This window comes from Toxorhynchites rutilus, chromosome 3 (assembly GCF_029784135.1).
Source record: "Toxorhynchites rutilus septentrionalis strain SRP chromosome 3, ASM2978413v1, whole genome shotgun sequence".
Classification (NCBI taxonomy): Eukaryota; Metazoa; Arthropoda; class Insecta; order Diptera; family Culicidae; genus Toxorhynchites; species Toxorhynchites rutilus.
In genome coordinates, this window is record NC_073746.1 from 327,006,274 (window position 1) to 327,033,422 (window position 27,149).

Consider the following 27,149-nt stretch of genomic DNA (forward strand, 5'->3'; position numbering starts at 1 on the left):
TGATCTGAATTATCTCCGTTACTGCGATTCTGCTAACGCCTTCTTATACGAGGGACACTTGAAGCTTCCTGTCGCATGGTCGCTGCCGTTCTCTGGTTTGCAGAGCAGGCATTTCGGTTGCTTCGTGCAGTCTCTCGCAACATGCCCTTTCTCACCGCATCTCCTGCACAGTTCAGACCTGTCGGGGCCTGTGCAGCTTCTTGCCTGATGTCCAAAGCCCATGCACTGGAAGCATCGCTCCATCCGCTTGGTCACCCGGGGCACCATCTTCAGCGAGCAAACCGACCAGCCAACTTTTATTTTGGTCGTTTCTACCATCTTATTGGCTGCGACTGTTGAGAGCCGTATCGACGCCGTCTGCGTACCACCATACGCCTTCCTCATACGGATCGTCATTGGTGTATTGTCCAGCTTACACTGTTCTATCAACTCGCGCCTTAGCTCCTTGTCTGTCGTGATTTCGTCCAGATTTCTGCATTCGACCACTGATTCCTGGGAAAGAGCCCTCACCTTCACTTCCTCACCGAGCGACTTCGCAACCAGTTCCTTGAAGGCTGAACTTTTGACCGCCGGATCCCTCTTGAGCTCGAAGAGCATCTCTCCTTTCTGGGTACGCCTGGTTTTCACCACCTTCTCTCCCAGTTCTTTCAACTCCGGATCGTCCCTCACTTTCCGTAGGAGTGATGCATAAGTCACTCCTTCCTTCACCTCGACGATCAGGGCCTCTCCCTTACTACGCTCGCGTCGGGGCCTAGGTTTTTTTGTCTCCTGCACCCCTTTCTTCTTTTCTTCTTTCTTCTTTCGTTTCTCCGTCTGTTTTTCGACAGTGCGCCATCCACTGCCTTCACCTTCCTTTTTGTTTCCCAGGTTATCATTTTTAACCTTCTTCAGGTCTTCTTCATCCCCTGGGGTATCCCTCTTCCTTTTGTCCGATCGTGGATTTCGTGGCGTCTTCGGCGTCTCCTGTATCTCGACGGACATCTTCACCCTTGCTTCAGCGAGTGCTTTTTCGACAACCTCTGCTCGCGTGATCATCTCCTTCTGTTCACGGTCAGCAGCCGTAACGGCCGATTTGATGCTTGTGACTAAATGTTTTATCTTAGTATGGACATTGTTTTTGTCCTTAATGAACTCGTAGAGTTCATTCACTTTTTTCTTGACCTCCATCAAGCTTGACCTCCCGACCTGCAGCCCTTCTAAAGAAGTGGTGGTGTTGGCTTTATGCGTTAGCACTTGTATCAGGCTACTCTCTCCTTGTTGTGGATCCTGTTGGTGTCCTGTAGGATTCGCTATGGCTGTCTGGTTGCGAATTGGTGATCTCTGGAGCTTACCGCTCCTTGCGAACACGCTCGCCTCTCCTGTTGGTGTGTCTTCATTCCCGTCGTTTCGTCTGTTGAATTGTTCGAAGGTATTCATGTCTGTTGGGTCCCAACTTCGGGCCGCTATCTCCGCTCGTTGTACATAGTCGCTATCAGTGATCCCATGGTTATCTATGCAAGCAGTGAGGCCATGCAGGGGTTGACACGGTCCTTCATGGGGACCGTGTTCAGAGCCAGATCAGCGCAAGTCAGGAATGTGACATCTGACGCCTAGTACCTAGTGCCTGAGCCTAGACGAGCATCGAACGTACCCGAAGACTTGCCAAGTTATTACCGGGACGGGGGCAATCGCACTATTAGCCCACACGCCGTTTCAGGAAGGTGTCACTCTTCCTTACTCAGGGAACAGGATAGTACGACTGTCAGCCTTCAGCGTCGTGTTGAAATCGTTTCCGTAACGTGTCCATTTTCCATGTCGTAACCAGTATGTCGTAATCAGGATCTTACTGGCGTCGATCCTGATGTGCTTGGCACTCCTTGCGTTGCTCCTGTACACGGTATTTCCCCCGTGCAATCTCCAATAGGCTTTACCGCGCCCTTACTCGCGTTGTCACCCGATAAGTCGCCTCATACGACAGGGACAGGGACCAAGACCCGAAGAGCTATTCTAGGCCGGCAACTCCACGGCGATGCCGCACGCACTGTAGCATTGTGCATAATGACCAGGGATAGCATCTAGTGTTCGACTAGCTGTCGAGGGTGGGCGACGGTGAGATGAGGGGACAAGACAAACAAACTAATAACGAAAAAGAAAAAAAAACACAAAAGCATTAAATTCTTATACTAGACCGTTTCACAAACATATAGATCAACTGCATATAGCAGATGTCGCGAGTTCCCAACACGTCTCTAACAGGAACATAGGGTTGTCTTCCTTGGACCTCAAGGGCATTCAAAAGGTACTCTCTGGCTGCGTAATTATCCGTACATTGCCAAACTGCGTGATCGATGTCATCGTAACCGTTTCCACACCGACAGACATTGTTTTGAACAAGATTTATTCTGTGGAGGTGCACATCTAGCGAGTAGTGGTTGGACATAAGTCTACTCATTACACGAATGAAGTCACGACGTACGTCCAAACCTTTGAACCACGCTCTCGAAGAAACATTTGGAATAATTGAATATAACCACCGCCCAAGACTTCCAGTGTCCCAATCGGTTTGCCAACTCAAGAGGGAACTCTGACGCAGTAATTGGAAAAATTCATCGTATGAAATCTGTCTATCAAACAATTCGCCTTCCTGGGCACCCACCTTTGCTAGAGTGTCCGCCTTCTCATTGCCAGGAATTGAGCAATGAGAGGGGACCCAAACAAAGGTTAACTTATAAGATCTTTCGATCAGTGCACTCATCTGCTGTCTCACTTTTGTGAGGAAATAAGATGGGTGCCTACTAGTTTTCATCGACTGGAGAGCCTCAAGCGAACTGAGACTATCCGAGAAAATGAAGTAATGGTCTGCAGGCTTGTTGGAGATCATCCCCAATGCGAAGTCGATTGCTGCCAGCTCAGCAACATAAACGGAACAAGGTTCCTGCAGTTTACGGAAGGCGCTCGAACTTTCATTGAAAACACCGAAGCCAGTGGATCCATTGAGGCGAGACCCATCAGTGAAGTATCTTTTCATGCAATTGACTTTTGAGTACTTTCGGTTAAAAATACGGGGAATGTGAGTTGATCGAAGCTGATCTGAGATTCCAAGTATTTCTTGCTTCATCGACAGATCGTATTCAATTGAGGAACTGCTGATGGTGAAGTGAGCACGGTCTGGAGTAAACGATGGAAGACAAATATGGTCAATGGTCTTTGCAAATTTTCGGCATGGAGACCTCTGACGGAAACCACACCATCATCTGCAAGCTGTCTAAGCGTGCATTGTTCTGCCAAACAACTGTCAATATCTTTCACATAAAAATTATAAAGAAGGGGGTTCAGACATGAGCCTTGGGGTAGACCCATATAACTATTTCTGGAAGTTGTCAGTTGTCCAAGGGTGAAGTTCATTCGCTTTTCTGACAACAAATTGTACAAAAAGTTATTCAAAATTCCAGGAAGTCCACATCTGTCCAGATTGTCTGACAGAATTTCTATGGTAACCGAATCAAAAGCTCCCTTAATATCCAAGAATACTGAAGCCAATTGCTCCTTGTGCGCAAAGGCCAGTTGAATATCTGTAGAAAGCAACGCTAGACAATCGTTTGTTCCTTTGCTCTTGCGAAACCCAAATTGTGTACTTGATAGCAAATTATTTGTCTCGATCCATTGATCGAGTCTTCGAAGGATCATTTTCTCCAACAATTTTCTAATGCACGAGAGCATAGCAATCGGACGGTATGAGTTATGGTCAGACGCTGGTTTGCCAGGCTTTTGAATTGCTATTACTTTGACCTGTCTCCATTCGGGTGACACAATGTTGTTTTCTAGTAGGGTATTGAATAAGTCTAGCAAGCGTCTTTTCGCGATACCGGGAAGATTTTTTAGAATAACGAATTTAATCATATCGCTTCCGGGTGAAGAGTTGTTCGATGAAAGAAGAGCCATAGAAAATTCCAGCATTGAGAATGGCCCGTCCAGAGGTCCACTGCTCGGAGACGTTTCTCGAAGAGTATGTTGGGCTGGAACTGAGTCTGGACAGACCTTTTTCGCGAAATCGAATATCCATCGGTTGGAGTATTCTTCACTCTCGTTGGTAGATGAGCGGTTACGCATGTTGCGAGCTACCCTCCACAAGGTACGTATTGAGGTTTCACGAGAAAGACCTTCAATGAAATTGCGCCAGTAACCACGTTTTTTTGCTTTAATTAATTGTTTCAGCTGTATTTCAAGCTTTGAATATTCCTCGAAGTGTGTGGATGTTCCATGTCTACGAAAAGCTTTGAAAGCATCAGATTTTTTCAAATACAATTTTGTGCATTCATCGTCCCAGCCAGGAGTGGCTGGTTTTCTTTTAAACGGAGCACTTGGAACTTTTCTTTTTTGTGCTTCCAGTGAGCTTTTATACATCAAATCGACAAAGAATCGATATTCTTCCAATGGTGGAAGTATATCTATTGATTCGACACCGATTGTTACCGCCGTTGCAAATTTTTGCCAGTCGATGTTCCTTGTTTGATCAAATGGAACTCGAGATGGTTCAGTGGATTGCGGGCTACACTTGATTGATATACTGATTGGCAAGTGATCGCTACCATGGGGATCATTGATGACCTTCCACTGACAATCTATTGATAACGAGCTTGAGCAAAAAGAAAGGTCGAGACGACTTTCTCGAGCCGGAGGTTTTGGAATTCGTGTCGCTTCACCAGTGTTCAAGATAGTCAAGTTAAAATCGTCACATAAGTCGTAAAAAATAGCCGCTCTGGCGTCATCATAAGGATCACCCCACCCAGTACCATGAGTGTTCATATCACCCAGAATTAGAACTGGGGATGAGAGAATCGAGACTAGATTCCAAAGATGACTACGGCTAATGTTAGTATTTGGAGGAACGTATACTGAAGCTATGCAAAGTTCTTTATTCTTTGCAGTTATTTGACACGCGACAATTTCGACGTCTGATAGAGCTGGGAGAGGAATTTTATAGAAAGAGTAGAGGAATTTTATAGAAAGAGAGATTGATCCCCAAAAGTACTCCTCCATAAGAATCATTTCTATCCAGGCGAATAATGTTAAAATCGTGGAAGTTGAGTTCAGTGTCAGAAGAAAGCCATGTTTCAGAGAGGGCAAATATATCACAATCATAATTTTGAAGTAAAAATTTGAACGAATCTAGTTTTGGCACTAGACTACGGCAGTTCCATTGTAGCACATTGATCATATCTTCTACCACGCTAGGGGAATTATCCCTCGAATGATATGATTGATGCAAGGAGGGGCCATGAAGCAGTCAATTGCTTAAGATAAGACTTTAAAGATGGAACCAAGGCAGAAATAAAGCTTCTGAGGGGGTCTTGAATTTTTAACGTTTTTAGTATGAAGTCCACAATGTCCGAAAAAGCTATCAATCCTCGATTAGACGCGAATTTTCTACGAGAAGTTCGAGGAGCAGCGTTTTTATTTCTCTCTTCTCTGGGTAATGACGTAAAGTCCTTGCTGCAACCAGGAACTGGCTGAGAAGGAGCCTTCGGATTCGTTTTTTTATTACTATTACCCTTGGAATTAGACAATCTTCCGAGGGTCACTTTAGGTTCCTTACGGTGCACCGTTGGTGAAGAGAGCTTTCTTTTTGATGATTCATCCTTTATTGAAGATTCTGGTGCAGCCGTAGTATGACCCTCATCAGAATCAGAGTCCGATTCTTGAGATGACAAAACCGAAAATTGGTTTTCATCTTGAGCGGCTGATGCGGTCTTTAGCATTTCAGCATAAGTCCGCTTGGAGCGTCCAGCGATAGAACGCTTCACTTTATCGGAGTGCTGTTTGTACCTCGGGCACTCCTGTAGAGGGTAAGGATTCTCGCCACAGTGGATACATTTTTCCACTGTTTGTGTGCAAGAATCCTCACTATGTTTCTCGCCACATTTACCGCAACGAAATTTGTTGCCGCAGTGGCTAAACGAGTGTCCCAACTTTTTACAGTTGGTACAATTATAAACCCGTGGTACAAACAGGCGCACTGGGAAAAAAATATTTTCTACTTTCACATAGTTTGGGAGAACAGAACCTGCGAAAGTAATCCGAAAAGAGTGCGTGGGCTTATAAACTGTTTTGTTTTCTTCCAAAGATGCTGAATGCAGGTTTCTAACATCCAGGATCTTTACAAGATCACCTATCATCGAGTTTTTGAAAGAACCCGAAGCTTTTTTCAATTCATCGACACTCAGACTCGCGTCGGTTACTACGCCTTCTATCTCCACCTCTCGAGAAGGGATGTAGATGTGATATTCCCTGTTAAAAACTTCGTGGTCAACAATCTTGTTGGCCACATAAAAAGTCAGTGCTTCTACACGCAGTTTATCCGGTCTCTCTTTATGTATCGAGACGAGAGTTCTCAACGATTTTCCCTTGGGCCGAAAGAAAACAACCCATGGTCCCTTTGAGGTCGATTGATAATAGCGCGTCCGCGCAACAATGGCATCGGTAGATGTCATAACGGTTGCGCAAACGGTGCGCAACCGTCTATGAAAAAAAAACACACACACACACGAACGCGCGCTCAAAAACTCAACTTAAAACTAACTTAGACTAATAATTAACTTAAATTTAAGAAAAAAATATAAATATATATATCTCAAAAAAAAAAATCTTCCAAAAAAAAACACAATACTAATTTGCGGTGTCCGAACAACCTTGAACACCCCTATTCGAAGCTATACAACGCCGCACGCTACGAGGTAAACACAATAGCGTGACGGCAAAAGTTGTTGTTGATTATACTTCTCTATGATGAAATCGATGCCGCTGGAACCAATTCACAGATCGCCGGTCCGGCGTTGCCGGAGAGGTGCTGCTTCCTCGCTGTTCCGGGTATTAACGGCACTTATCTTGCCACGAACGGTCAAAGAAAAAAAAACCAAAGGCACTTTGGCGGAGGGGGAAAAACAAACTTCACCAGCTTCGATTTGTAGCAGAGACGCGAACAATAAGCGTCCGGCTCTTTCAACTATCGATTGAGGAATGCTTTCAACTAAATATAAAATAAACAAATAGCGTCCGTATGACAAAATGAGAGACGAATGAACTCTCAGAGTTTAAAGTCTCTCTAATTCATTACCGCTTACCGTATGACAAAATGTTCTGAGTACGTATATCGTCAAAAATGTCAAACTTTACGATGGAACCGTCAGATGGACCCACATGACATCAGTGTTGCCAATTCCCGAAATATAAATAGTGACCCTCGTATTTATGCATTGTGAATTTATTTTACATAAAATTAGTAAAACTGAAGCGCACATATAAAAAAAAATGGATAAAACTGGATAATATTTTAAAAACTGGAAGATTTTAGGGTTTAACTGTTTGACTGGATCAAGGAAAAAAACTGGAAGAATCCAGTTTAAACAGGAACATTGGCAACGCTGCCCATAAGTATTGCATCTCCTCTGAGGAATTCTTAGAATCTTTCTGTGCCCGAAACAACAAAGATCGCTTATTCTGCTCGTTTTGTGTTTTATGTTCCCCATCGAGCTGTGAACGCTAGCGAATATTTCACTTGAAGTGTGTTTCGATGTTTCATTTTTATCGCTGCAACTGTGTGCATCTGTGTGCGTGTTTGATGCTTATTGAATGACGATGCACGGAAGATGCCTCTCTTTAAATACTCAGTACAATGCGTGCATTGCTTTAAAGAAGCAAATTGCGACATTTGACCAATTAGTGTATTGTTCTCGCAAAGGCAAGAAAGAATCGTTGCTTCTGGAAATGATTCTACAAAATCACATCTTTTCTGGGTCCCCGGAACTTTTTACTAAAGAGTTATTTATAGAATTTCGACGTATTCGCAAATGATATCAGAAATAATAAACCAACAAATTAAAAAAATAGATTGCCTAGTCCTACGTCCTAAACGGTCGTGTCTCGGATTCAACCCCGCGAATATTTTCAATAAGTTAAACTCTTTAGGGTTGCTACTATAAAAAAAAAATACTTGAAAAAACAAGTTTTTTTTTGCTTCTATTAAAATTTTCTTACAACTCTTCGTTTTCGAAAAAGACTTTATTTTTTGTTCATGGAGATAAAAAATTAAATATTATTACCATATTATCTTACTTTTTTTGTGTGTCGATTTCCAACTAAAACCTAATTCTTCCTCCACAGTGCCCCCCTCGAAGCTGGCCATCCTGGACGAGATGGGCGCAGCCATCCAGAACAACATCGTAGGTCCGTACCAGGAGAACACCGACATCAACCTGACGTGCGTGTCCAGCGGGGGAATCCCAACGCCCAAGGTAACCTGGTGGCGGGAGCATGCCCTGCTGGACGACTCCTTTCTGATCCTCCCGGATGGGACGGTGAAAAACGTCCTCTACCTGGAGAAGCTGAGTCGCAGTGATCTACACTCGGTGAGTACTGTCTACGAACAGAGTTGCTTTGAACAATCAAATCAGATTAAAGAAAAACACCACCACCGGAGGTGTAATAAAACGCCACCGGTGAACCGTACTTATCGATCAAGAGAAGTCGTAAAAAAACTAATGACAACGATTGAAGGAACGAGTGAAGAAAATTTGTGGTGCAGCCAATAAACGGATTACTACCTCGCGGTCAATAAATAAAAATCCGCCACAAAGTAGCAACAACAAATAGCCCCAATCAAGTCTTCCCTCACTGTGTGAACGATTACCGCGTAAAAAACCGAAACTTGTCCCAGGATTTAGTTGTAATCCGATTGCAGGAAGCGGAGTGGGTATAGAATGAAAATCTATAGACATTTACACGTCTTCAATTCAATCGTGGAACCAGCTTGTGGAAAGGGAGGAAAGGAAGGGAATAAATCTCTGCCAGCTGAGAAGCTGAAGCATAGGAATACCAGGAAGCAAATATTACGGCGCGTTTACCAAGAGTGTGAAAAACGTCGTGTCTGAAATCATGTTTTAATTCGATAATGTTGAACGGAACCGTCCAATCCCCACGTTTCGATCGAATGTTTTCGTTCACATCCTGGAAGCAAGTGCTTCCCGGACCCTCGAAGGAAAAATAAATCACAATCAATCAAATCGGCTTCGGAATCGGTAGAACGGTGGAAGTGCAAGTCAAGCGGAGAGAAGGCAATAAAAACGTAAATAGAATCGGGATGTTCACCGACGGTGAATACACTTTATGTTAATTTTCTGCTTCCCTCTTCAAACCCAAGCGAGAGCCATATCGTTTGCCAGGCCAGGCTAGGCGGCCAAAATGTGTCCGAGGCACAGCCAATGGTAGTCATTGTTGACACGCCATTTAACATTTGATAAGATGAAACGAGCTGTATTAGCTAATTCAAAGTTTATTGGGACAAGATACATAAGATCGCTTTCTTTCGATTTAAAGGAAGAGATGTAACACAGAGATAAAATAGAATTTTATTAGGAGTTTCGCCTATTTGTGACATTCCATTCACAATAATCAACTTTATGCTAATCAAGTCTTTTTTTGCGAAAGAAAAATACTGTGCCCTTGGTGTTCTCGGAGGTTGATCAGAACTTGATTAATATACGCTACTGTGAGGGAAGTAGAAAATATAATACGACTTTACCCAACTGTTTTTTTCATTCGCCATTACATTCGCCGGGGTTGCGTGAATCTGTAATTCACGCTGATCGCATTCAAGCATTCGCTATCAAGACACTTTATGAACGAAATAAATTTTTCCTTTACCATTGCGTGCGCTTTGGTTGCCGGTGTGGGAAAGTGTTGTTTGATTGTATCCCCTCACGAGTAATTTGAGAAATGTGGTCCTAGACCTAGGCAATGTTTTCTCTGTTAGCCCGTGGTTTGAGGTTGTTTTTCATCCAGCACGATATCCCGTGAGCGAACAAGAAACCCACAAACAAGATACATTCGGACGAAATTTCATTATTTTCCAAAACAGGTTTATTGTATTACGTGTCTGCGTAAAACAGAAACCACAATCCTTATTAACATTTACCACCGGCCACAGCGAACGAAGTTAAAGCTGAGACATCCCTAAAATAACTTATCTGAAATATGGGTGAATTCCCCGGCGGTCACTTTTCACTGCACAAACAAAAAACGAATGAGGGTTCCATAAATCAGCGATTTTCGCGTACTTCCGCTCGGAAATGGTGAATAAATGGCGTCCTACCGGTCCCGGGACGGACAAGCGAACGCGCCCGGCTGTCGTTTGGAGGCTCACTTCCGCAAGTAATTCCTTTTCCTCGTTCGCCTCATTTATTTTCCTTCCAATTATAGCTCTTTTAGTGACTTCGCTCCCTTTGGTTTTTGGTGAGATAATTACTGCAGCTAGCAAGGGAAGGGTTCTCTGCAGGATATTTTCGGGGGTTGGGATGTGGTTTCTGTCACGGTTTATATTGAAAAAAAAAATCTTTGCTCTTAAAGCTGCTTTAAATTATTCGCTACTTTTCGTTTTCGCACTAAACCATGTTCTTGGTTATGTCCGAAAATAAAATATTGAGAAAATTAGAAGCAAGTGGTTGTCCCAGCGAACTTCGTTCCGGTCAGAAATGATTTTTTTGATGTGAGTACTTTCAAACATTCACGTTTTCTTACTAAGCAAACGTTCGTGGGTCCAATAGCAGAACTCTTCATTGATTCATCTTCTAATTGTTCCTTTTCCAATTTCCTAGTACATACTTCTACCAAAATTCGTCATTATAATATAAAACTATGTTCAGACACAATTTTCGTTAAAGATTCTTCAACCACTTGCAAATAACATTTTTCTCCGTTACATGGAATACATGTTTGATACGGAAAATATAATGAAATAAAGACAGCTCAAATCGGACGATCCCTTCCCCAAGTTTTGCGCTTACCTACACATTTAGCGATACATAATAGGTAGAAGATATAGGAGTACGTTTTTCACCTTAAAATCCATTTCCACTTTCGAACAAAGATGGACTAACAACGTTTGTCACGATGTAGTTGACGAATTTCATGTCAACTCGACTGACCGTTGGCAGTGCCATCTCAGATACTAGTGTAACGTTGTGGTTATTACCGAATGAGACATTTAAGCAAACTTGCATGTTTGAAATATTAAAAAAAGTAGACAATTTTTTGAAAATGGCCAAAACATTTTTTCTTGTTTTTTGCAAAAAAAAGGTGGTTTTTTCTAGGAAGCATAAACCAGCAAAACCAAAGCTTCAACTTTTGGGTAAACCGATCACTGTTTTAAATTTCAAAAACAAAAAAACAAACATATTCATTAAAGAAAATTGCTGAGAAAAAAATTAATTCAAAAATTAATACTCATTCTCCCCAAAAACGTATTTTTTTTAATTCTCAAAAAAGTTATATACTTCGGTAAATGAGCACTTTTAGAAGGAAATAGTTTTTCTAACAACAACTTTTTCATGTATTCTTTGAAAAAAAATCATCTCATCCCAATTTTGTTTAAATTATTATTTAAACCAATTTTATATATTAAATTATTAGATATTCATATAGTGTATTCGACAAAGTTTTAGATCTTAGTTTGATATTTTAGAAAGTTCGCCGAAAACTTCAGCTTTCTGTCTTTAATGTTTTTGGAATATAAGGCATTTTCGTATGAAGACTCCTGAAAAAATAATGTTCTACTCCTAACATTTTTGTGTATAAATTCTTGCGTTTGGTATGTTTCTGAATCGAAAAAAGATAGCAGAGCATGTAAATCGCAATCTCTATATATATAAAAATGTTCTGTTCGTTTGTGTACGCGTCAAAAACTCGAAAAGTACGGAACCGATTGAGCTCAAAGTTGGACACAATATACAACCCACTTCAAGGAGTGTTGTTACGGCATAAAAGAATTGGAAAATTGTGAAAAAATGATTTATGACCAGGGTGCGTTTCTGGAATTGAGCTTCTAATGAAAATCGACAATTCAGCAATGAATATGTGTTCTATGTAAAGGAAACATCTTTTTTTCACATGTTCAACGAAATCATGAACTGAAATTGTGTTTCGAAGAGATTTAAAATTGATCGATTTCCCTTATCTATCTCTCTCTCTATACAAAACAACCAAGCACATCTTGGATTGTTGTTGCAACATAAAAAAATTAAAAATTCAACTCAACCATGCAACCTTACTGTGCCACAGCTTGTGTTTTACATAAAAATAAAAATGTCACGAATTAAACGTTAATAGTAATTTTTCGAAAAAAAAACATGAAAAAGTTGTTAGTCGGAAAACTTTTCCCCTGTAAAAGTGCCCATCTTCCGATGTATGGGTGACTTGTCAGAAATTGTATGGGCCATTCGTATCTATTTTATCAGAATTTTAAAGAAGCATGTTTTCGAGAAAAACGAATTTGAATTTTTAAAATATTTTTTTTAAATGATTTTTTTTCTCAAAACTTTGTTCGATAGTTTTTAATAAAAACATAAATTATTTCCTGTATTTTATTCTTTGACAAAATTTTTGTAAATCTAAAAGTTTTCACGCGAGAATTATTTTGAAATTTTAATTTTCTTTTCATCTTTTTTAGAAAAATCTCATTTAAAAAATAAACGATCTACAAAATGATGGTTCAAGAATAAAATGTAGGAAATTATTGAGAGTTCATAATTTATCAAACAATTTTTTGAAAAAAAAATCGTTCAAAAACATTTTGAAAATTAAAATTCATTTTTTTCGAAAACAATTTTTTTTTATTTTGACAAAATAGATATAAATAGCCCTTACAATTTCCAACGAGTCGTCCATATATCGAAAGATTGGCATTTCCACAGGGAAAAAGTTTTTCTGATAACAACTTTTTCATGTTTTCTTTAAAAAGTACTATTAAAGTTGAATTCGTAACGTTTTTAGGAATAAATTATCGCGATTTACATGTTCTGAAAACTTTTTTTTCTATTTAGAGACATATCGTGCCCTTGACATTAAACGCGAGAATTTACACACAAAAATGATACGAGTGAAACATTATTTTTTCAAAAGTATTCATATAAAAATGCCTTATATTCCAGAAACTATGAAAGACAGAAATTTGACGTCTTCGACAAAAGTTCATATTTTAATAAGATCTAAAATTTCATCGAATACACTATATAGCTATCTTGACTTTAAACAAAATTAGGATTAGAGAAGAAAGAAAACATGAAAAAGTTGTTGTAAGAAAATGGATATGTGCTCATATTTCGATGTCCGTTTTTGAGGATTTTGAAAAACACATTTTTGAGAAAAATGAGTTTTAATATTTGAAATATTTTTTTCTCAGCAAAATTAAAAGAAAAATTTTTAGATTTCTTGACCAGAATTTTGTAGGTGTCATAGTTTTTGAGTTATAAATTTTTGTAAAAATTTGAGAATATTTTTTCTATAATTCTCTAATTTCTCCAAGTATAATACTTTTTCGAATATTTCAAGTATGCAAAGTTGCTTAAATGACCCATGTCTTTACACCCACAACTGCTATCTGAGATGGTACTGCCAACTCCTAAGACGAGTTCGTTAGTTGTAAAACATGGGAATTCAATTTTCCGAATTTTCCCATATTCCTTCATCTTCTTCTTCTTAAATGGCACTAGCGTTCCTAGAGGAACTTTGCCGTCTCAACGTAGTATTACTTGCGTCATTTTTAATAGTACTTAGTTGAGATTTTTCTATGCCAAATAACACGCCTTGAATGCGTCTTGAGTGGCAAGCTCTACAATACGCGTGACCACAGTGCAAGTCGGAGGAAATCTCTTGATGAAAACATCCCCCGACCAGAACGGGAATCGAACCCGAACCCTCGGCATGTTAGGTGTGACACTAACCACTCGGCCACGGGAGCATATTCCTTCATAGTACTATTCTTTTTCGATTAAATTTTATTTTCGTAATTATTGTTTGTATTTGTTTTCTATAGTTTACTCGGTTAAAAATAGAGAACACTATATTTTTATATTTTTCCTTGGAATCTGATATTTTTCAACATAACATATCCAAAAATCAGAGAAGCACTTTTTTCGTTTTTGAGTTATGATTTTTCTAAGTTAACCTATGTTTTAATAGTCCAAAAAATCATTTTTTCCTTTTTTAATCCAAAAGTATTTTTTTTCAAAAATTGGACTATTGGATCGATTTAGATGATCGACATATTAAATTGAAGCCAATAAGCTAGTCGTCTTTGAAAAAAATATGAATCTTGCGGAAAAAATGGATTCTTGTCGCAAAGTCTAGTCGCATAGGAATATTGTACGAAGACTGAAAACATGTTGATTTTGTAAAAAGTAACTCATAAACGAAAAAAAATCATTTCTCTGATTTTGGGATATGTTATGGAAAAAACCTCAGCTATCAAGAAAAATATAAAACATATAGCGCCCTTTATCTTTAACCGCGGTGGCGATCTGGCGTAGCGGTAACATCCATACTTCACACGCTAAGGGTCACGAGTTCAATTCTCACTTCCGATATTCTTCCGAGATGGAAGGTACAAGTGACGAACCAGCCAAAAGTGTTGAAAGTCACCGAGTAAAATACAAAAAAAAAACAAATACAATCAATAATTACGAAAGTAATATCCATTTTTTTTCGCAAGCGCGATATTTTCTGAAAAAAGTTTCAATTTGACATATCGATCATCTGAATCGGTTCAGTAGTTCGAAGGTTATAAATTTAAAAAAGTCATTCTTAGAAAAGGAAGAAAAATAGATTTTTCGAACCATCAGTTAACTTTTAAAAAATAATGACTCAATAACGAAAAAACGAAACAAAAACGAAAAAAGTTACCTTCTCAGGTTTATAATAGGGACATATAATAGTTTTAGAAGAATTCTCTCGGTTACCCTCTTAGGTTTCCAGAGATAATCCTCCGTCGCCCCAGTTGGGGTTGAACAATGGCATCGCGCGTCGAATAAGGAATATATCACCGGTTCAATTGATTTTAGAAGAGAAGGTTTTCTAAACTTTTCTAAAGAAAAAGTACGCACGATAAATAATAGAACATATAATCGGTAGAATTAATTTACAGGTTTCTTGGCCCCAAGAACCTCTACATGCCTAATTTGGTTCCATTTCCTTGATAAGCTCATGAGTTATGCAGAAATTTGTGTTTCATTTGTATGCGAGCCCTCCCTCTCAGAGGGGGAAGTGGTCTTGAACCATGATAAGAACCGTCCTAAGGCTGGGGCCCCAAAATTCCAATCGCCAATCGGTTCAGTAATTTCCAAGTCTATAAGAAACATATAGAAATCCATTTTAATCCGTAACATTCTTTTTTTATTTCTACAGGTATATACGTGCCAAGCCAGCAACGGACATGTGGTGCCTCCACTTTCCAGTGCTGTTAAGTTAGATATGAAATGTGAGTAGAACTTTTCAGTTTTTTTTTATATACATACGCTTCCATTGTCGTTAAAGATCTTTTGGTTTACTATATGCATTTTCCTTTTCGAAATATCTTATTCAATTATATCAGAGTTTCTGGCCCGAGGAGTCTCGAAATATATTTTCTCGGTCCGATTTATTGTAGAAATATTATCTCAGTTGCCTTCTTAGGTTGCTTATGGATTAGGATTGAGTGATCGTGGATCGATGTTTAGAAGATCGATCTTTATCTCTTCGGTTTCCAATTTTTCTATTCGATTCTTGTTACTCCAAAGAATCGCGAAAATCGATCTTTTCTTTCCGATAGTTCCGTTTTTTTGAACACAGAAAAAAATCAGTGAACAATGATTTCAATCTCTCCAAAAACCATCTGAAAAAAATTTAACATTCAATAAAATAAACATTTGATCTGTTTTAGAGGCGAATGAACTAAGAAGTGTGAAGCCTCTTAAAAACAAAGAATAAATGAATGAATTGGATCCCTTTCCAGGTTGTCAATCTAGTGTTCGTAAATTTAAGAGAAGCAGTTTTGTAAGTTTGGTCATTACAAAACAAGTGGTCACATTCACCAGGCGGACAGTGAAAATAATGTCGAAATTGGTTGCTGACATCAGGTCCAACTGAAGCGCTCTTTTTTAGAACTGGGACTGCTATCAAGATTTCGACTGAATGCCAGGCTTTCGATTTTATGGGATCATGGACAGTGGAGTTATCGGTTGTTGAATTTCTAAAAATAATTTTTAATATATTTAATTATACATATATTCCATGACGGTACAAGATGAATGCACTGGTAAACATTATTTTTTCATTATTATCATTATTATCATTATTTCTCTCGAGATTGTTTGTAACCTTCAAATCGATTCTCTGATACCGATGTTATCAGTGAATCGGTCCCTACGCCATTGAGAAATTCGATCCGTCAAGATCGATATTTTTCTAGACACTGCGTTTCACAACTATAGAACCACTCACCTTTTCTGAGTGTCCAGAGATATGTAAGAAGTCGGTTCAATTGAAGTATATAGTGTAGGTTATAACAACTTTCTTCATTTAAAAGACTGGCCATTTGAAATTTATTGTTGTGTTCAGGCGCGAAACATTCAAAAAACAAAAATTTCAGTGTTTCATAACTTTAGAACCAGATGGAAAAACTCTCACCCCTTTACAAAACTAACGTCAATTCCACATGAATTACAATAAATTTCTAATTCATAGGCCATCTTTAGTTCTCAATCCAAACTGCGCCTCGTTGTAGTGTGTATCTCTTTCTACGCAAAGGATACTGCTCGTTTAAGCTCTTCAAATCACTCAAACTGCTTGTAAACTGCATCTACTATCCGTACGATCAATCCTCATAAGTTCTTGACAGGGGTTTGATCTGGTAAACACACTTACCAATCCATAATATGAAGCCCTTATTCATTAAATCATGCCACGACCCTCCGGATTTTAAGAATTAATGCCAAACTACCCTATTATCACGGTGTTTTTGATGCAAAATCATAAGCAAATGATTCTGAAGTACTTCTGACTATGCATTCGTGTTGATGAAAAGCTATCTGAACCAAGCCTTTTGAAAATATTTTCCTCAAACCATGAAACTGCCACCTGCAAAGTTATGAGTTGAAAAATTACATGACACGTTCCGTAAGTTCGTTCAGTATGAAGAAATTCTATTCAAGTTAAATTTATTTTTATCAGATAAGTTCTCCTTAAAATTAAAACCGATGGGATTAGCTTCCAAATTAGTTTTTTGGATCCGCAGCTTGGGAGATAAGATTTTTATGGTTTGGGGAGAATGTTCCCAAAAAGGGCTAGTTTAGATGACTTACCATCAACACGAATGCACGGTCAGAAATGCAATCGTTTGGTGTTTTATGATTTCTGTTTTTATTCGGTTGGATAGAAGTGGCTCCGTATCGCTTTGAATGATTAAGTTCAGCACAACGGTAGAACAAAATATTATTTACTTCACAATCATTTACTGCTGGTTTTGCATCTACAACAATGTGATTTGGCATCAACTCATGAAATCCGCAAGGTCATGGCATGTTTTAATGAATAGGGACTTAAGATTCTGGACTGGTCAGCGTGTTTACCAGATCAAAACCATATCAAGAACTTATGAAGAGTGATTGTTTGAATAGTAGATGCAGTTTACAAGCAGAATAAAAGGTTTGAAGGGCTTTAACGAGCAGAGTGGAACCTCTGCGTAGAACGAGATACACAACACCATGGCGCAGCATATATCCTGCGCTACATACTTCGATTCAACTGACTTCTTACATATCTCTGGAAACTCAGAAAAATGGAGTGGTTCTATAGTTATGAAACGCAGTGTAGATCTCCCAATCCTATCATGTATACCCTCCGCCTCTCGGTTTCAACTCTTTGCGGTCGACGTCGTCATAGTGGAGATAATTTCAAATAGTGGTAGAAATCGGTGACTTCACAGCAGCAACCCTCGAATACCTCATTGTAAATAGTTTTAAACAACAAACCAATTTCAATAAATTCTGTATATTTTTAATACTCACACACCGACTACAGATTTTGTACGGCAGGTTTTTGAATACAGCATGGCTATAATTGCTCAGATCTTCAAGAGCGACATTTTCCAACAGCAAAGGGTTAACTGTATGTGAAATATTTGAGAAATCACGATACGATTTGTTCAGAAGCTTTCTCCCCCGTTTGACTTCTTAGGGTGAAGCGATGTGACTTTTTCAAAATTGATAAAAATTTTGCTTTTTTATCTGCGTTTCTTACTATGATCCTGTTAAAGGGTGTGTCACATCAAATTGCATCACGGAAAAAACGCTGTAAAAATTTAATTTTTAGGAATTATATCTTCAGCTTTCGCTTATAATCAGATAACAGTGTATAGATCACGTTGGCCATGCCTAACTGTCAATTTTTCGTAAATTTGGAAAATGTCGTCGAACGAAAAAGAGCGTCGTGAATTGATCCTGTGCACTCATTTCGAGAATCCGGAGTTGTCACATCGGGACATCGGTAAGATGCTGGGAATCGTCCAATCCACGGTCAGCAGAGTACTAAAACGATACTTCGAGAACCTAACCATCGACCGGAAGGTGAAGAACGGCAAAAATGGATGCTCCGTCAGTGAAAAAGATCACAAGCGCGTAGTTAAGCAGTTTAGACGTGATCCGAGAAGTTCGGTCCGGGATGTCGCCAATAAGCTGAATTTGTCAAGTTCGTTCGTCCAGCGGACCAAGCAGCGGGAGGGCCTGCGTACATACAAGGTTCAGAAGGCTCCTAACCGCGACGAAAGGCAAAACATGGTGGGGAAGACGCGAGCCCGGAAGCTGTACACCGAACGAAGCCGCATTGCCTGGTAATGGACGACGAAACTTATGTCAAAGCGGACTTTCGTCAGCTGCCGGGCCTGTTGTTCTTCTCCGCAGAGGACAAATTCAGCGTTCCGGAGGAGATTCGCAAGCAGAAACTATCCAAGTTTGCCAAAAAGTACATGGTGTGGCAAGCGATCTGCTCTTGCGGAAAGCGGAGCGCCCCCTTCGTGATGACCGGCACGGTAAACGGGCAGGTTTACCTTAAGGAGTGCCTACAGAAGCGCTTACTACCACTATTGAAGCAGCACGAGGGCCCGACCATCTTCTGGCCGGATCTCGCTTCGTGCCACTATTCAAAGGACGTGTTGGAGTGGTACGAAGCCAACGGGGTCACCTTCGTGTCAAAGAAAATGAACCGCCCAACGCGCCGGAGCTTCGCCCAATAGAGAAATATTGGGCGATTATGAAGCAGGCCCTCCGGAAGAACCCAAAAGTTGTCAAATCGGAGGCGGACTTCAAGAGAAAATGGATTTCTGTTAAAAAAAACTACAACCTGACGTTGTACAGAACCTTATGGACGGGGTAAAGAGGAAGGTGCGAGCACACGGGCTTGGGCTCGAAGTATGAATAAAAAGAAAATGCCAAAAGTTGTTTAATAGTTTTTATTTTACTGTCTAAAATTTTCAAAAGGATCGGTCTACTGGGCGAATTTCTACAGCGTTTTTTCCGTGATGCAATTTGATGTGACACACCCTTTACATCCGAAGTCTTCTTCCGTCGCGATTTATGGGGTGCGAATTAAGGTAAGATCTGCCACCGACAGAACATGTCTACCACTTGCCTTCATGAAACACTTCGAAGCATACTACGCTTACTTGTAGGAGCAAAATTAAGATGTGTAGCTTTCTATGACACTTTAAGATTTTCTCACCATCGATACAGAACAGTGAAAATGTTATGGTGGCATCCACCCGCCTGGTTATCTGGCAATATACTTAACAGTGGCGGTGAATTATTTCGAAATTACATTTGTCAGTACGAATAATTTATTCCCCAGCATTGAATTGAATCTGCCTTAGTTTTAAATAAATTGAATGAAAATATCTCAAAACAGATTTCAAGGCCCCACGCGTTGTTCTTCATATGCAATGCTTTCACTGTATTTCTTCGACGCAAAACACAAAACACAGCATCATTGATTTTTGTTTAGTTTGACTTTGGTTGCCTCTGTCAGTGATGGGAGTTTGGCTCGGCTCGGCGAGGGGCATCATTACACTTCCCAAGTATTGTTATTACCGTTGTAACATTACCTTTTCGCGCACACACCCACATGTTATGAGGAACGGAAATAAACAACCATCAAGAGATGGTTACCTTTTGTGGGGTGTGATTCCGTTCCTTCCACTCCCAGAGTGGAGTGTAATTCGCTGCTGCTGTTGATGCTGCTAAAAAGTGACAAAAGAGGGTGAGTCATTGTCGTTGTATTGCTGAAACAAGTGATGTTCAACAATGGTTATATGGGTATGGAATGGTTTTTAATTGAAAGTAGTGGCTGTAAGAATCATTATTGCAACGGTGTTGCCAGTCGTTTCGTGTACTAGGTTCCGTTAAGAGCAACGGGTAGACAAGAAAGGCAACGGTTTGGTTCGGTTTATGATCTGCTGGGGGAATTTATGATGAGCTAAATGAGGGTGATGATTATGAGGCTGATGGCAGAGATGATGGTGATCAGCTATGACCGGTATCTATTGGCGGGTGATATGTTGGAAGGGATTTTATTACCCAGCACAAACTTGGGTTACATCAGGTTCGATATATCGAGGGAAAAAGATGAGCTGCAGAAAAATGATTCGCTGTCACATCAATATCTAATGAGAAAATCTCCAACGAAAAAAAATATACTGCTTCAGAGCCACGATACCGTTCATCAGGAAATGTGTGATATGACTCTGGAACCGTTATCTGATTCTGTGATTTTAACGACATCTCGTTTGGTGTTTTATGATTTCTGTTTTTATTCGGTTGGATAGAAGTGGCTCCGTATCGATTTGAATGATTAAGTTCAGCACAACGGTAGAAAAAAATATTATTTTTCTAGGGTTTTTAAAATTTTCACATCTGATTTTACATGGAATCAAAATGCTACATAGAATTCTAACTAGTTCTCGCTTATTTTCGATTCAATCTATCACTTTATTTTAGAAATCCATGTTTTTTCTTGTTGTATATTTTACAATTATTTTTCATATTTTTTTTATTTGACTCAAAATTTACTATATTTCATTGTGTGCCGATACTACAAATTGAACTCTAACAAATGTCCAGTACATTGAATAAGTGCTCGCAGTTTTATAACTGATGACATCAATAAAACTTCGTGCGTGTATTTTGAAATTACAATGTATTCTGGGGAAGGTGCGAGCTTGAGATTAAGTGCATGTGTTTTCAACGAAATTTATATACGGCAAAAAAAATTAATTTTATCAGACAACTTCCATTTAATTCCTAGAACGTAACTGTAGGGTTTTCCCATGCAGAGCTATTTCTGATTGTATGAAAAATTAAATCTTCGTCTTTGATGATGAATATTTCAATAAATAATAAATAATAACGCCAATAGAAGAGTAGGTCTAAAAACTCCATCAAATTCTTTATAATGCTGATTTATTGATTTAACGAAAAAAAAATTGTAATTTTTGCATAGATTTCAAAAAAATACCAAAAACATGTTTTTTTGAAATTTTTCGAAAAATACATAAGTGAATGCCAGTCCGGAAATCTACTCAGTTATAATTGTACACTGGTTGGATCATGTTATCGTGGTACAAGATTGATGTTGCGATGCTAACTTCGTTAATAAAGAAAGCATTGATGAACGGTGTAATTACCAAGAGCCTGTTTGTGAAAATAAAGGGCACTGGTGCATCGTGTTCGTTCAAGATCCCCTAAGGCCAAAAAGGAGTCTACCGGAGAGAAGAATGGTACCGCTAAAATGGCGACCAAGAAAGCTCCAGCATCGACAAAAATTACCGTTTACCGTTACCGCCTAGAAGGAGCAGAAAATTGTCATCGCTGCTGGCAAATAATCTGCCGCTGCTACCGGAGAGAAGGAAACAGCAACCACTGCCATAAAAACAACTACCGATGGTAAAACCAGAACACGTGGATGCACCGGCTACCCAAAAGCAAAAGCCAACAAAATCCTCAAAAAGCGTTGCACAGATGCTGAAAACGCCAGAGCAAAAAAAAAGGGAAGCGACTGCGATAGAGTTAACATCGCCACATGACGCAAAACACGAGAGATTTTGTTTTGTTTTCAGCAAATCAAATCTAGTTCTCCTCAGAACTCAAAATTTCTTTAAAACGAAAGAGTTTATTAAACACTGTGATCGAGGAGGCGATCTGGTGTAGTGGTAACACCCGTACCTCTCACGCTGAAGGTCACGAGTTCAATTCTCACTCCCGACATTCTTCCAAAAACGGAAGTAAGGTGACGAACCAGCCAAAAGTATTGAAAGTCAATATAATACAGGAAAAAAAAATACTGTGATCAACCACTTTCTTTCTCTAATTTATTTGATCAAGTGCGATCAACGTAAGATTACGTTTTCTGAGAACTTATTAGGGGTACAATGAATCTCAAAAGTCCCAGTCTCAAGAAAGACAATTCATTCCCCCTCGACGTTCGCACAAACGACACAATCACAATCGTGACTGAGATTGACTTTCAAGCAGGTATTCATATTTATAGATTTTTTGAGCTTTCAATTATTTGTTCTCATTGTTGTTGTTGTTGTCTTGAATTATGAAGACTTTAAACTTTGTCAATCCATTCGTCTCTTTCAACGCATATCACTCGTAGATATTTTATCTTACGAAAGAAGTGATTATCATGTCAATCAGTTCAATCGAGAAGGAGATATTACGGATCAAAACCATTGAAAATAAATTTATATTATAATGACGAGTTTTGGTAGAAGTACTAGGAAATTTATAGTAAAATAAAATTGAAAAGGGTCTATAAGAAGATCAATCAAAAATTCTGCGATTGAAGCCACGAACGTTCGCTTAGTAAGGAAACATGAATGTTTGTAAGTATTCATATCCATTTTAGACGGGACGAAGTTTGCCGGGTCAGCTAGTGGGATATAATTCTAAACGAAAAAAATTGGTGGGTTATATCTATGATATAACAGCAAGTTTGACGTGGGACCTTCATTGGCTTAGTAATGGTTTGTTTGTAATGATTAAATTATTGCTTGAATGAAACAATTTTCAAATTCAATTGAATTCAACTTATTTGCAGTGTAAGTAAAGAATTTGAACAAACGCCATGTAATGTAAGGCATCTTGGTTTTGATAGCTGTGTTAGGGAACATACTTCGAGGGAAACAAAAGTCACTCGTAACTTGCATGTAATTGAAAAGCGGATTGCCTCAGGCTCATTGATTTTGAAGTCTGTGTTGGGGAAACCATAAATTGGACCAATCAAAACGTGGCTGTTATGGCGTTGAGATAACACTTAACATTTCATAGTTGTTCAATTGTTTATCAAATGCAAAATAACATTTTATTCATTGTGATAGATGCGTAGAAATATTTCCTATCAATTTATGCAAACATCTTTCCTATCTATTGAGAAATGTTTGATTTACACGCATTCGAAATCTTTCATTTTCATCATCTGCATGCACTGTGTTTAGATTTTCATGTTATCCTCATATATATTCCGGTTAGACGTAGTCCCTTGTCAAAATGTAATACTCGTTCATGAGTTTTGTTTGAAAATATGATTATTACTTCTCGAAATTCAACGCTTTATTTGTTTCATGCACGCATGCAGTTTTCAGTTTCGTATTCGGAAATATATATATATATATATATATATATATATATATATAAGTTAACACCCACATCCCCATGTACTACACGAACAGATCAACTAACCACCGAACAACAGCGGTGACCCACTTCCAATAGAGCTAACGCATCAGTTCTCCGGGCGACACATGAACAAACAGCGCATCATCATTGACGGCGCATCGACCTGAATATTTGCACCGTCAACATCATCGATACCAACGACCCATCGAAACATCGACCTATCGTTCGATACACAATCCTAAGGCTCAGCGCTTTGGCCAGGTCGAAGTCCACCACGATCGAGCTCACCGGAACCAAACTGGAGAATCAGCATAACCGTACGCCGCGTTAGGGAACTCAGCTCAGGCTAATTAGTAAGGAATAAAGTCAGTCATAATTCGATGTTCAAGTGAGGTAGTTCGTTTATAATTTTTTAAAAACCTTCCCAAAGGCCTAACTTCTTTAACTGGCGCAGTCGGTAGGATGCGATTACCGCTCAAGTGTTTCGAAATAGATATGAAATAGTGATCGAATTGATTAAGTGCAGAACAATATCGGATTAACAGAAAATAGAAATAATCTAGTGCAAAGTGAAGTTTAATTGAATAACGAGAAAAAGAGGCCCAAATACAAAAGACAATACGTGTGCTTCGAAAAAGACTTGAACATTACTAATGTTTGTTTCAAAGAAGAAATTTATCAGATCAATCAATGAAGGTGCTATCGGGAAGAACCACTCTGCGAATATTAGTTTTATTCTCCATGTAAGTAATTCTCCACAATTATTATCTTATACCTTCTATATAACTAAAGTTAAAACACCCAATGTGGCAGAATTGATATCTGCATAAATATTAATAATATCATTATCAAAAGAAATTAAACGTATGTGCAAGTAGACCACCTCGCGTAGCGAGTAACTAGTGTGTAACAAACAGAGAGCATATCTGTAGTTCCACTAGTGCGGAAAGTTCTTATCAGACCATCCAACGGTGAAGTGCTAATCTCACACCGCGTAGGAGACTGATCGCATAGCAGAGTGAATATCTGTGGTAGATGCGATCGGTACAATAAGATTTCCCCCGGTCGAAAGCACAGTGTCTACACAGCAGAGAGAATATCTGCGCCGTGTGTAGCCAGCCGCGTTTAGATTGTAAGAAACAATCGCCATATAAAATATCGCGTTTAGATTTAAGATCTGCGCCGTGTGTAGCCAGCCGCGTTTAGATTGTAAGAAACAATCGCCATATAAAATATCGCGTTTAGATTTAAGAAAATTCTAAAGAAAAACTAATCAAATTTCTTCACCCCCGAGATATAGGATTTGATGGACCGTTTCCATCCCTATAATTTAAGAAATCGAGAAATGAACACGGAAATGAACAATTCTCCTAACCCAATACCTCCTCCTCCACCTCAACCGAATCCTTTACTACCCCCTAGACAGAACATGAATCGAATTGAAGAAACAAACAGAATATTCGAACAGGCTGAAAAGATTACGAAATCTCTCCAAACACCCCAAGCGGTGAGAGAACTGCAACCATTCGACGGCAATCCCGTTAAGTTGCATAGTTTCATTAGGTCCGTCGAACATTTTATGCCATTCATGGAACCTATTAAAAATACACCTTTCGAGCAAATTTGGCTTCAAGCTATAAGAAGCAAAATAATTAATGAAGCGGACCAAGTCCTAGAAACTTATGGAACTTCTCTCAACTGGGATGAGATTAAAGCAAATCTCATCGCTTATTATAATGATAAACGTGACTCAGTCACACTTACCCGCGAGCTGTTTCAACTTCAGCAAAACGGATCAGTTGAACAATTTTTTGGACAAGTACAAAATCTTCTATCCTTACTAATTAATAATACTAATATTTCTCCAAGAGAAGAGAATATTAAAAATGATAGAAACTCGACGCATAAGGAAAATGCTCTACAGGTTTTCCTAGCAGGGCTGAAAGAGCCGATTGGAGGGAACGTGCGTGCACGTCAACCCAGAAATATAAAACAAGCATTTGATGCTGCGGTAGAAGAACGTAACTATCAAAGTCGTACGGGCTTAAGTAAACCGACTTTAACACCACGTTTACCCAAACCAATACATTTTTATCCTCAATTACAAACTCGTCAACCGATGTTTAATCATCGACCATTTATTCCCCGTCAACCATATCAATCATATCAGCATGAAAGTATTCCAACCAGACCAAACTTTACGCCTCGTTTTCCAGCTCCACCTCAGGGCAATAATACCAACAATGGACAACTTCGGAAAGCATTACCGAGTCCAATGAATGCTGATAAATCCATTCGCTCTAAATATGTAAATTACGTTAATAGACCACCGCATAATTATAATGCAAGAAGCCAATTCTTTCCTGCTGTCCCACCGAGACCAGCACGGATAACGGAATTAAGAAATATTGAACAAACTCAACAAAACGCTCAAGAGTATCAATACGAGTATCAATGTTATCCCTTGGCAAGTTATCACCACGATTACTACCCAACGCCAATGGATAATTATTCATACGAAGAAGACCATTCAGAAATACATTTAGAAAATGAGCAAGAAACTTCCAATGAGACCTACGAACAAGAAACTTCTAGCGAAGCAGTCGATAACCTAAATTTTCAACTGGAAAGCACATCCCATTTCCCCAGGTAAACTCAAAAAATTTCATCCCTTACATGGAAATTCCCACACGTCAAGGGTTTGGATTGAAATTATTGATAGATACGGGAGCTAACAAAAATTATTTATGCCCCCGATTTGTGAAAAAATCCTTTGCGCTGCCTACACCAACTGTTGTCTCCAACATCTCAGGCACTCACAAAATTGAACGATATGTCGACTTCAATCCATTTCCCGACTTAACTGATAAATCGTTCAAATTTCATATTTTTGATTTTCATAATTTTTTCCACGGCCTTATTGGGTATGAAACGCTTCAGGAACTTAAAGCGAAGATTGAAACAGATGACAATTCCATAACCATATTAGGAACAAAACTTCAGATGCTCAGAAAACATCCAGAACCTTTCTCAAAGGAAATTTCAAGAGAAACCATTCATAATATAGAGATACCAGTTTCCGAGCAATCAGGTGATTTTTTACTAGAAGATGATCTCGAAATCAATACAAACCTTTTCATATGTGCTGGTTTATACCAAGCAGTAGGTCATAAAGCCATTGTCAGTCTCAAGAACAGTTCAACTGAGAATCAAACACTTTCATTAGATTATCCACTTGAGATCACTCTTAATAACTTTGAATGCTTGGTTGAGCAAAACGAATTCAATTTTTTGGAAGCTCGTCCTGACAGATTCAGAAAACTTATGGACCAACTTCGTCTGGATCATTTAAACAGAGAAGAGAAAAATAGTTTGATCAATGTCATTGAGGAAAATCAAGATATTTTTCACCTCGACAACGAACCCCTTACAGCTACTAATGTTGTGAAACATAAAATTTTGACCCATGATGAGATACCTGTGTATCAGAAAAGCTATAGGTATCCTCATTGCCATAAAGAGGAAGTCGGCAAACAAATTCAGAAAATGCTTGATGAAAACATAATTCGTCCTTCTACGTCACCATGGAATTCACCCATTTGGGTCGTTCCGAAGAAAGCGGATGCTGCAGGTATTCAA

At 39.0% G+C, this 27,149-nt stretch overlaps 1 protein-coding gene across 2 annotated transcripts in view; it reads left to right on the forward strand.

Moving 5' to 3' along the window:
* Positions 1–27,149, forward strand: part of LOC129774711 (uncharacterized) — a 224,388-nt gene that overhangs the window by 150,010 nt on the left and 47,229 nt on the right. For both annotated transcript variants that reach the window (XM_055778592.1, XM_055778593.1), the window contains exons 6-7: positions 8,140–8,384; positions 15,211–15,283. In XM_055778592.1, the coding sequence (XP_055634567.1) occupies positions 8,140–8,384; positions 15,211–15,283 (318 nt within the window). The remainder of the gene's footprint in view (positions 1–8,139; positions 8,385–15,210; positions 15,284–27,149) is intronic.